General features: G+C 39.1%; 1 protein-coding gene across 1 annotated transcript in view; it reads right to left on the minus strand.

The window, feature by feature from the left end:
- Positions 1-12,515, minus strand: part of ASAP1 (ArfGAP with SH3 domain, ankyrin repeat and PH domain 1) — a gene marked incomplete at its 5' end in the record, with an annotated part of 63,780 nt that overhangs the window by 31,427 nt on the left and 19,838 nt on the right. Inside the window, 7 exons of the mRNA XM_010136481.1 lie at positions 327-460; positions 1,936-2,099; positions 6,954-7,002; positions 8,105-8,192; positions 10,413-10,482; positions 10,907-11,007; positions 11,603-11,611. Of these exons, the coding sequence (XP_010134783.1) occupies positions 327-460; positions 1,936-2,099; positions 6,954-7,002; positions 8,105-8,192; positions 10,413-10,482; positions 10,907-11,007; positions 11,603-11,611 (615 nt within the window). The remainder of the gene's footprint in view (positions 1-326; positions 461-1,935; positions 2,100-6,953; positions 7,003-8,104; positions 8,193-10,412; positions 10,483-10,906; positions 11,008-11,602; positions 11,612-12,515) is intronic.

The raw sequence follows: 12,515 nt of genomic DNA on the forward strand, positions 1-12,515 counted from the left end.
TGCCTGAGCCCTGTTCACACCCCCCCCCCCCCCCCTTATTTTTTTAGTAGTTTCACACAAAATTCCATTTGAAACAGTTAACATTACAGTGTTTCTTCCACCAAATGAACAGAATCATCCAACATCTTTTGTTAAAACTAGCAATGGTCATTCTCACTTGTCAAGTTAAATTAGCTTTAATTGTTTTTAACCACGTGAAATTTCAGACTGTCCTGAATTAGAGTCAGGATCAGCTAGTAACAGGCACCACTGATACGGCATTAATCACAGCGGATGTCAATATTCGTTCTGCAAAACCTGAGGAAATACAAATTAAAGAGACTTACCAAGAGTTCAGACGTCCCTAATTTGTCTAATTCCAAAGACTGGATTCGAGAAATATGGACACCCATTTCTCGGTGTATTCCAGAACACTCAATGCAGGTTAAAATGCCCAAATTAGTTGATAGCCATGTTGGATCTGTAGAATCGAAAAGCAAAGTGTTTAATCAAAGTCCAAGAAAAGGTTTTCAATGGTTGTAAAAAAATCCCAGTGTATTCTGAAACGACTCTTCATTTAATGGTTTAACACATGGAAATAAACTAAGAATATTCCATACTTTTCTCCAGACTGCAGTGCAACTTTAACCACAAATTGCTACCAACGGAATTAAGTTTTTCAGATTTAGGAACAGACCCAAAGGCACTGAATTTAGATGTATAAATCCAGACTGAATGACCGTATTTGAATACATTTAGGATTTGTTTCTTGTAGAAAGACAGGCATTTGTCTCCCGTTCTTAAAAGAAACAGAGCTCCTAAATTATACTGTTGGCAACCTTTAAAGTTTTCGTCTTTACTTCCCAAACTTTAAATAGTCTTTCTTCATAAAAAAATGAACTGTAGCATTTTCCAATATGTTGTAGAACATTTAAGGAAGACTGGCTAGTTCAGAAAAAAAAAAATTGCTGTTTTGGAGGAGATTTGTATGTAATATTCAAATAGATCCTGTGCTATGAATGCTACCTAAAAAGCAAGACCAGCGTTTATGCAAAAGAAAAAGCTGCAGACATATTTATCTCTTCAAATTAATCTCTTCCTTGACCTTAAAGCATTAAATCAAGAGTTTTAAAGCAGCAAGCTGTGGTGTAGAGTGACGCTTAAAACCTCGCTATAAATTAGAAGTGTGATCTGAAGTTGCTGTAGCTTCACATGATGAAATAATTGAATGAGCCAATTCCAGGATTTGACACAACTCTATTTTATCTAAGTGTTACATATCTGGATCAGTTCTGTGTCAGTATCAGCTCCAGGATACAGATTATCTCCTCAGTTCCAAATGAATTATCGCCTTCTCGAAGAGTCTCTTTAGATGTGAAAGCTGCGACCGCTGCCGACTACCACATCGCTTCAATAGTTCTATATCAGACAGACTCTTCCGAGCTCTAAGCGACATCCAACTGACCCGTAACTCTGTACTTCTGAAGACATAATCTGATAGGATTCCAACTCTGGGTCTCATTCTTTGCACAAAATCACGTATTCCACCTCGGAATATTTTTTGATACTGAGTTCCAGTAGTCTCATGCCACGGTAAAACCTCAGAGTAAGGTCCTGGCCAGGTCTATTTTTGCACGATCATCGTCTGAGCATTACTCACTTCTACTTAGTAGCATGCACATGATCAGTGATGCCAAGCAACTTCCATTCAAGTGCAACAAGCGTCTAGAGACAGTGCAACAAGAACAGTTCAAACTCCAGAGGGGCTTGAACTGCTGGACGTAAGCACAGACAACACATAAAAATATTTTAGTGAATTAAGTATCTGTTCTTTTAAAAGCAGGTTGAAGACTGATCAACGCGCCACTTAGAACATTAGTTTGCACTCTACAAACACTTCTTTAAAGAAACGACTGCTCCACACAAGAAGTTGATGTCATGAACAAATTGAGATACCTGGTGAGCCACAATCACAACAGACTTCATTGCCGGGTAATCTCTGTATGTCATCAATAATGGCTTTTGTCAGATCCTCTAAACTGTTTTCCCCTGTGCTCTGCTCGCCACGGAATGCCATATTTAACGCTTCTTCTTTGCTGTTAGTCAATACTGATATCCATCTAGCACAAGATAAAGACCTTAATGAAGATCTGCATTTGCACACACAAGTCCATCTATAAACTGTAGAAAGCTTGCCAGGAACAAAATATAAGTGGGAACATAGGGAAGGACTATGTGCGAGAGACTAGGAAGGGAAAAAGTGAGAGACAGAAGGGACAGATAAGTAAGAATGAGAAAAGACAAAGAGAAAAAGTCTTAAAAGTCCCTGTGGTGAACAATTTTAGAGCCAAAGTAGTTGAGTTCTCAGGTTCCTCAAACAAGCAGAAGCTGTGGAAGAGAAAGGGTGCAATTAAGCTCCTGTAAATTTAACTGCTTTAAAAGTAGGTGCCCAAGACCTTCCTGAAGTCAATCCCATTAGCAAAGGAGATAGACTACAACCACCCCTTCCTCCAACGTGCAGCTCTTTCTTCACAGAGGAGACAGCAAGTGCAGCTTTGAAAGCACTGAGGTCTTGTTGCCTTTCAACCTGCAGGTCCCAATGCACTAATCAGAGTCAGGGTGTGAGGCCAAATTGATGGCAGTTGCCATGGCAACAAATGAGGCAAGGGAGAGGAGGGGACAGGAGATACTGACAGCAACATTACATTTTAAGAGCAACTCTTGACCACATCACATCAGGACTCTTTAGCGCTATGTCAGGTACCAGCTTCCCATGCCCCCCACCTCTGCAAGTTTTCGTTTACACAGTGATGTTCTAACTGGAAACAAGCAACCTGCCCTAAAGGTTGGTGTAAAGGGGAGCAAGCAGCTATACTAAGGACAAGCACATTGCAGACACGGTTGTGGCTGAATTTAGAAAAACAGCAAGTTAAAAAAACCCCAATCAATACTCTCAGGCAGAGCGATTTTAGAAATATTTTCATTGGCAGCATCCTCAATCCATTTCCTGTTTACAGTATCCCAGTTATCTGCAACCATCAGTCGTCTGAAATGCGCTAAAATGGCCATGGTCACCTAAACCATTTAAGAGAACTTCAGATTGAAATTCATCATTTCGCACCGAAATCACAATGCAAAGACAGACTTTAAAAGATTTTAGAGGGAACTTTATGTATACGATCTTGCGATACAGATTCAGAGTCTGAACTGGTATATGGGCACTGTATATTATACACTTCACGCACAAACTTATTAATTAAATTGAATTTTAATTTGGGAACTTGTATTTAGAAGAAAATGCTTAAAAAGTTGCAGAAAAATCAACCTTAAAACCAAAGAGAATCTGAAAGATTCAGAAATAAATTTGCACCATAGTTTCATGCTGAAAACAATATATTTACATAACCTCTCTCTCCCTCTAGTTATAAGAGAAAATATACGAACTCTCGCTAGATGGCATTCTTTTGCAATTTATCTGATTAAGTCCAATGTTATTAAACAGCAAGGGGCAGCATTGTTTTGCTTCTAATACTAAAGATTGGTTAAACACACAGTAAAAATAGTCATTAGACTGCGACAGACATTTATTCTGATATTTGTCAACAGTTTCTTCCAGGGTTACAGTTTGATTGGTTTGTTAAAAGGGAGAAATTGAATAAAATTCAACTGTGCAGTAACAATTAAAAAATTAATAGATGCAAAAATGAACACCAGCTCCAGGTGGCTGAGCAGCTGTTAGTTTGGTACACACAAGGAGTTTCTAAACTGTAGCAGCAGTAACTTGGGCTGGCTTCCTCAGCTAGAAGGAACCCAGTGTCCAGGGGTGCATGTCACTGGGGTCACCTCTGAGACAGGCAGAGCAAGAGGCACCACCGTGCCAGCTCTTCCAGCATTTAACCCAAGCGCAGTCACAGACACAGTCTGAATTTATACCAGAAGCCCCCAGTTTGTCACCAAGCCGTCCTGACACGCTGTACACTCAAAAATAAACAAGTCAGCAAATACAGTGTATTAATTCAGCATCAGTAGTTTATAAAAACTGCTTTGGGATTGCTGTTCTTCCTCTTTTCTTTATCTGTACTAGTCATCTTTTTTTCTTTTTTATCTGCTTTGTTTTACAATACACCAGTGTCAAATAACCATCAAAAAGCTTCTGTAACACTTCGTAGTGTTCTTTCAAATAGTTTACAAACTGCTCGGGTCTTGCTTTGTTTTCTAACACAATAGGACAGGCTGTCCAATCTCTTATTGCACTTCTCTTTCTGCATCTCAGCAGGTTCTTATAGTCCTTTAAAACATTTTGTTTGCTGGAGATTCTTTTTTCTAAGCAAATAAAAGCCCCCCCATCGATAACAACCAGTCTCATACAGGTTTTTTTGTTTGCAATAAAAATTTATCTCTGTCTCTTCTGACAATCACTATCGCAACATTGTTGTTTCCAGGTAAATGCATAAACAGAACAAGAACAGCATCATATTTTTCAATGGAAGAAGCAACATGGTATCAGGGCCTCCCAATCAATTTTCCCAAAGTAAAAAATGCCTGAGGAGCGCTGCTGAACACTAGGTTGAAGTTAGGTGTGTGTTTCTTCATAGCAAAATTTCTGAACCTCGCTTGCTTTATAATCCAGGGATTTCCTACAGAAAAACTATTAATCCTCTGAGAATTTTGAAGGACAGTCAGCAGAGGGAAATCAAAGGACAAAGGGAAATGTCTGAGGGGAATCAGCAATAAACCCCTAACAGAATGCAGACTTCAGTGATCTGTATGTTAAATCACCTGCTTTTTCAAATTATTAGTAAGTAGTTTGAGGAGCTATTTATGGAAGCAGTTTAAAACAATCAGTAGGAAAACGTATGCAAGGTCAGTTAGAGTAGAGTATAAAGAAATGCATCTGGTTTTTTTCTCTACTCAGATGCGAGTCTGGAAGGAAAGTGATTTGAAAATTATTTATGCATTTATTTTTCAATTGGTGCACCAAGTAAAAGATAGAAGCAGCACTGAAACTGGGTGGAGAAAACACAAGATGGAGACGAAAGGATGAAGAGAGCGGCACACAGCACAGACAAGGCAAGCGGACACTGGAACAAGAGGATGACAACTAACTCAGGAGCTACATCAGAAGTAGCTCCCGCAGAACACTCTTAAATCGATAAAGTTGCAAGTCGAAGGGTGCTGTTTGCAGCTATGGAGGAGCTGCTCAGTGGCTGCACAAGAAAAACAGAACATTTGGTTATATTGTAGTTTTTTTTATGAACACGTTAACAGTCACCAACCGGTTCAAGAACTTCAATTTACTAAAGATATTGCAGAAATTTTCCTAAAGAAAAAAAAATTAAGTTTCTGTGTGCATCTCAAAGCACATACCGTTACCTGGGTCCATTAAGTAATTTTCCGAAACGGAACCCTTGTCTGAGTAGCATTACAATACCTTCCTGATAGTGGATTACAGCACGAGCACACACAAAACTCACTTCCCACCTGTGAGCTTGTCTGCATCAATTCCAACGCCTGGATGAAACTAGGGTCTCTTTAGCTAAATGAAACTCTTTGAAACCTGCAGCAGCACAAACATATTCCAGTACAAGTCATTTTCTGGACTTGAAAATGGTAACTCAGACCTCAATGATGAACAATCTATAGCTCTAACGGGAAACAAACCAGCCTGGAATTCCAAGCCAGTCCAACAAGCAGCCAGCTAAACTGATTTTTTTTTTTACTGCAATCAGAAGAATTAACTTACTAATGTATTCTCCCTCTACCTTGCTCACACATTAGGACAAAAACCCCCCAAACTTCACCTTGTAAACAAACAAATATAGTAAAAATATAGAAGAAAACTAATTTATGGCAGATAACAAAAAATTCTGACCCATCAAGTGCATTACTGATCAGAAATCACAGTATTTTCTTCTTGACCAAGAAGCTTACTGGAGGCTCCAGAATGCATGTAGAAAGTGTGACTAGACAGACAGTGCTCTAAGAGCCCACATAAAGCTGTGCAAAGCTCTGCAGGGGAAGAGCTACATGACAAAAAACTCTCCCGCGTTCCCACTTCATTCATGCCTTCCAATGCTGAACTGTCCACGCCACTGTCTCCCTACACTATCACCAAACAACTGAAATACTCTGCAGACACTCCCTGCACCTTTACAATACACAGGGAGCAACACAGTCTTCCATTAGAACAGGACGTGGAACAAAAGAGCCCAACGGTCCCGACGGAGGCGGCGGCCGGGAAGGCTGGGGCTGCCTGCCCTCTTCACCAGTAACTTCATTCCTAGAACTGTCGGATGAGGAGCATTAGATTGCAAAGTGCTGCACCACACGTTTGATGGCACCGAGAGCAACACTCAGGAGGTAAAAAAGAAGCAGTTCTGATGTAGCAGGAAGAAAGATGGACTTAAAGGAAATAATCTGGTTCGAAACATGCACCAAGGAAGCAAGTTACTGGATTCTGAGGTATGCAAACCTCGAAGATATTTGTTTTGCTGTTTATTGTAGGCTTACAGTAGAAACTATGAAATACCTGTAAATATTTTTTATGCGTTTTAAGGAGATCTTTTACCTATTTATTACTTCTAAGATAAGGAAGAGGTAGGAATAGGAAGAAGTAACTGCAAAAGACGGTTGACACAGAAGATTTAAGAATTAAAATATATTTCAGTTGACCCTTAATAACCTGGTCTACTGTATCGTGCCAAGCAACTGCACACAAACCATGTGCTGGCAGAGGACACCATCTAAATGGGGTTTGGGATAGCTGGGTTGAGGGGTTTGGTTTTGTTTTTAATGTTACAAGGTTTTCGAAAAGCCCAAAACAAAATAGCTTAGATTTATAGATGCACAACAGCAGAAAACACAGATGGTAGGCGCTGCTTCTGCATTAACTGAGAAAACTATTTCCACTATTAGCATGATTTTATACACCTCCACCGGCCAAATAAACTTGAAAAAAAAGGAAACATTCTTACGCTACGTATTCCTGTTCATCTTCTGCTTGAAAGTGGTACGTTCTGTTATCTGAAATAAATAAACACATCTTTTAATTTGGCATACGATAAATTTTGAAGTATGTTACTAAAACCTATTTAGCAACTAAAGCCTTTAGGAGCAATTGCTCTTAACCAGCAGCATTAATACTTTATTCGTAGCTATGGGAAACAATTCTAAAAAAACAGATAAAGGTGAAATTGCAAATTTTGATTTCCACTGAATGTACTTATTTCAAAAGTCTTTCGCTTAGAAACATTAAAGAAAAATAAGCATATGAATCAAGTTTTGTCCTTCTGAAACGTAAGTAGCAGAAAAGGGTAAAATGAATTTGTTCCTATGACACACTCTTCCCTCTGTTTCGGTTAAGAAATTTCTTTTCACTAACCAAAGGATGAGTTATGACCTGGGTATTATTCCTCGTATTCAAAGGTTTCATGAACTGTCCTTGGAAATACAGAATGCTGGGACTGATTGCTGGTTAATACTATAAAGACTGAAGCAGTAGTAAGTTGACTCATCGACTTCAAAAGTGTTTTTAAAATTACACTGCATACAAATACCTACTTCACAAGACAGCGTTATTTTATTTATCCATGTATTTACATTTTTTCATATATATATCAAATGAGAAGAAGGGAAATCACAGGAGCTTTACCTTTGCGAAGACAAGTCACTACCAGTTTTAGACAAACGTATTTTGAAAGGAGGGTAAGAGAACAAGAGAGACTGGGTTCTCCTGGCCTTCCTCAACCCCCCAAACAGCACTCAAAGGTCGAGCAGACAAAGGAAAAGTGAGGTGAAGCCGAAGGTCGTCTCCATTTCCTGGTGGGTACAGATGATGCATGTTCCACTAAGCTGTTAAACACCTCTTTGGTGAACAGCACAAATGCTGCATTTCACGGCTTGTCACAAAGGAACAGTATTTATGTCACACACACACAGAAAAGAGTCTTTATTCATTTGCCCATTCAAACCATCTTCAAAACGAGGGGGAGCTGAACGCTCATGAGGTACTGCACGGATCTAGATACTGACCGGAATTTTGAACTGCAGCCTGACTTTTACTCAAAGTGTCTTGTAACGACAGAAATCCCAGGCAACGACAGTTGGTACTAAAGGTACTACGTACGTGATATTAGATCAAAAGACTTCTTATCTTCAGCATTTGGCTTCACCTGGCAGGTCAATAAATTCAGTTTCGCTGGTTGCCTGTTGGACTAAAAAGAAAATTTATTTTACTTTAAAAATGTCTTGATTTAGGATTATTTTTCCTTTCTGGGGAGCGGGCACGTAAGATATTAATTTAAAACATGGGCACACACACGTGTACACCTTCGAAGCACTTGAGACCAATGTGACTTGGTCTGACTTGTTCTGTCAGAATAGACAGATCGCTAAATCTAAACAGAATTAAAACCTTCATAGCAACTCCTCCCGACTATTTGAAAGGGATCCAAGGAATAAACCTAATTTAGAATATGCTAATACAGAAATTTATTGTGTTTCTTTAGCAATGGTAAAATCATTACGCATTTTTCCATCACAGCGTGCCCATATTCAAAGACACAATCCTAGTTCCCTTCGAAAGGGAAGTGAGAAGCTGGAGATCAGGAGTTTCAGAACTTGGAATAAATAGAGCTACTAATAATCTCTCCTGCGACTGCATTACTTAAGACACGATAACTGAACGTGTCTTTGAAGCATTGGGGTTTATACAGGTTTATCAGAAAGCACAGAGATACTGAAACAAGGTTACTACAGCTGGCAGAGAACCGGAGATGTCAGTTGTCGGTCAATACCTCTGAACTGAATTCTAGAGTTGTTCACATTAGAAATTGAAAAACAAATATAAAAGTAATGCAAAGCCAGCAAACAAAAACTGGTGTTCAAGGTGCATTTCCCACATTGTCAAATGTGTGTCAGAACAAGCTCATCAACCCAGTATTTTTGACTAGATGTTGAAACGGGGCAACTGTTCCTTGAGGGAGCAAATACACGATTGGAGCCTCAGTTTTCAAAGGTTAGTCTTGAGTAAACTGTCATGATCTGAATTTTGCATCATTAAAATAAAAAAACCTTTCTTTCCTCTCGGCTCTGCAACAGAAAAGAGCAAACGAACCCTTTCACACAGCTACGTACCATTCGGAGAATTCTAAACTGGCAAGTCTTCAGCTTGACAATACACAGTATTTTAGTCTTAAAAACGGGGATAACTGAACCATTACTAACCCAGGTATAAATAATCTGACTGAGTGACTTCTCAAAGGAGGTGAGGATATCTTCCTAGCCATCAAAAGAACCCCCCAAACTCCCGGACAAAATATAGTGACTTCCCTTTAACTGGCTGAAGACAGTTCACTTCAGACACTGATACTCACGGCCATCAGCGGAATTTGGGGTGAAGGGGGAAAAAAAGGGAAAAAAAGGTCTTTGTCTTCTGGGAAGACTTTATTGTGGCCTTTCGATACTTAAAGGGGATGATAAGAAAGACAAGGACAGTGTTTTTAGCAGGGCCTGCTGTGATAGGACAAGGGGTGATGGTTTTAAACTAAAAGAGGGGAGATTTAGACTAGATATAAGGAAGAATTTTTTCTTTTTTACAATGAGGGTGGTGAAACCCTGGCCCAAGTTGCCCAGAGAGGTGGTAGAAGCCTCATCCCTGGAAATGTTCCAGGGCAGGTTGGATGGGGCTCTGAGCAACCTGCTCTAGTCAGACACGTCCCTGATCACTGCAGGGGGGTCGGACTAGATGACCTTCGGAGTCCCCTCCAGACTAAATGATTCTATGAAATGGGACCACGCCCTTTAAAAGAGTAACAGGAGTTATCCTTGTTTGCAACAAGTTTGTGTCGTACTTCTGCAAGACAGTTTTAGGACTGTTTCCACCATAACTTCAGATATCCCTAAATCCCAGAACTCACCATGATTCTAAAATCTCACACTTTTAGTTGAAATCACTCAAAATATTAAACACATTCACTCCTCTGTCAGACTCTATCAATATCATCTAATACCAGACACTTCCCAAGTTTCCCAATTACGTGCTTTACAGATTAATCGTGACAATCCTTACAGCTCAAACCAGCTCAAGTATTAATTGAAAAGTCTGTTCAATATATTTGCACTCTCTTATCAAGCTATTGATACATATATTTCAGTATTAAATCAGCTGTCACAAGCTACAGCAGTGGGGAAAAAGAAACTGAAGAATCTGTTCCCAGGACTGGTCAGCAGCAGACAGCTAGGAAAAATTTTAACAGAGCAAGTCTAACAATACTTCCGTAAGTCAGCCTCCAGCTTCCGATAAACCACAGAACTTCTGCAGTCGGAAGGAGAAGTGGCGTCTTTTTTGTCATAGTAGATTAAAACCCACAGCTTCACCAGGAAAAGATAATTTCAATTGATTATTTTAATATAAAGGTATAGAAATAACTTACCGTTGCATGTGATATGGTAAGAATTCCATTTTTAACAGTGCACTTTCTTCTTTGCCATACCTTCCTTAACCTACATAAGAACATCAGCAACGAAGTCAGTAACGGGATGATTTCAAAACACATTAATCTCGTTAACACTTGGAGAAGATTTGCTTTGAGAAACAAAGCAGACGCAGTCAAAATCTTAATAAATGCCTCAACAAAAGTAACTTGGGAGATTTATGATAGGTCTTAATCCCCTTTTGGAGACCTACAAAGACCACAGCTTTCTTTTTATATAACTTTATTTTCATGCTTGCTTGTCGTGGTTTTTCCACCTATTCTATTAAATTCAGATCTGTGCTCAAATTTGGACTGTGACATTCTTGAGTACTTGTGGCACATTATACCGCATCAGGAGAGTGTGCCTTAGGCATCCACAGCAGAAAACTGTAAAACTCAAGTGCACCAACACAGGGACAGTTCTCGCTGTGTTATGTGCTCCAAGGACGTACCCATCGCTCTTCTTTAAAAGGTAACCTTTCTTCTCACTGCCGTATTCCTTGTTCCCCTGAAGCTGATGCATACTGTATCCTCCTTGTCTGCTCTGAGAATCCTAGAGAAGGGAAAAACACCAGTCAGGTTTCCTGATGCCCATGGGAAGTTTTCATAGCCTTTAAGCCTATGTTACCTCATCTCTCTATCACAACTTCACAAAAACAAAGTTTTTAAGAAGCAAAGGAACCAATGCACGTTTTACTTCCATGGGAGACCTTCCTTTTGCATCACATGATCTTGAACTGACTGCATGTTCAAGAATCAATTGCCTCTTCAGGCGTTTGAAGCCTAGTGTGAATGCAAATATGCATCTCCTAATAAAGACTTTATAAAACAGAGACATTTAATATTGCATAAGCTTATAACCAAAGAGTAAAAGGCTCAGATAAAATTTCAAGAAGACAGCAACAGAATATAGCATGCATGTATAGAGAAACACATCTATAAACAAACAAAACCAAATTCTAATAATCACTAGAGGTTTTTTATCCAAATAAAAGATATATATATATAAACACTCATGAGTTTTAGTGAATGAAGTCAACTGAAATAACTTTTGGCCTGATCTAGTGAAACAACTAAGTGAAATGGATTAACTTGTTACAAGCACATCAGAAAAAAATCCGCAAAAGTTCATTAAAACATTGACTTACTCTCCTAGACTTCGATCACGAAAGGCAAAAGCAACAGGGGAAAGAGAAAGCAAATAATTTAAAACAATAATTATTTCATTTAAAAAACATGCTTCTTGAACATAAATTGTATATAGTCCCCAGGAGGTAGTTAAACAATTTTCCCCCTTTCTAACCACACTACTAGAAAGAAGGCAAGAATTACTTTTTAGGCACGCTGGCACTTTTTCTCATCAAGTAACAACACACCCTAACAAAATTCTGTGCAGCCCTGCATATATGACATTGGCTTCAAAAAGAACTGACTGCAGGATCAAGTTTTGCTAAATGCCTTCCAGTCTTCTTTACATTTAAATCGCCTAAAATTATAGCTGTATTGTACCCTCCTCCAAACGGGAGCTAATTCTGAACTTCCAGGGAAAAAGATCAGGCCCAAAGTCAACCTCTGGTTGTTCCCAATCTACATAAAAAGGTGTAATTAAGGACACATTGATATGGTTTTAAATGTAGCTATGAAAAGTTTATCCGCAAAACAGGTGATAAAATCCCATTTAAAATAAAAAACCAAACCAACGGGAAGGTCAATTCCTTCCTTGACAGTACCCTTTTCTCTTTAAAAGCGCAGTTTCTAACAACTACCACAACCTACTGAAAATTACTCCCTCGTATTTTATTTGTGGTCCTTACAACTGTTCTGCATTTTGTAACGAATGTGTCAGAGGAGTTTAGAGAGAAGCGCTTTGCTTTAGAGAGTTGTGGCTGGAAGCAGCAGGGAGGCTGCTCCGCGCAGTGTGCCGTCAGCAGTGCTCACAGCATCACAGCAAGCACCTGAATTTTAAACACACACACACACACACACATCTCTCTTACTTCATAATAAAGAAATACATTAAATTTAGAAAGATTCAGCTGTCTAAACCCAACCATCAGTATT

This window comes from Buceros rhinoceros, unplaced genomic scaffold, assembly GCF_000710305.1.
Source record: "Buceros rhinoceros silvestris isolate BGI_N320 unplaced genomic scaffold, ASM71030v1 scaffold6770, whole genome shotgun sequence".
NCBI lineage: Eukaryota > Metazoa > Chordata > Aves > Bucerotiformes > Bucerotidae > Buceros > Buceros rhinoceros.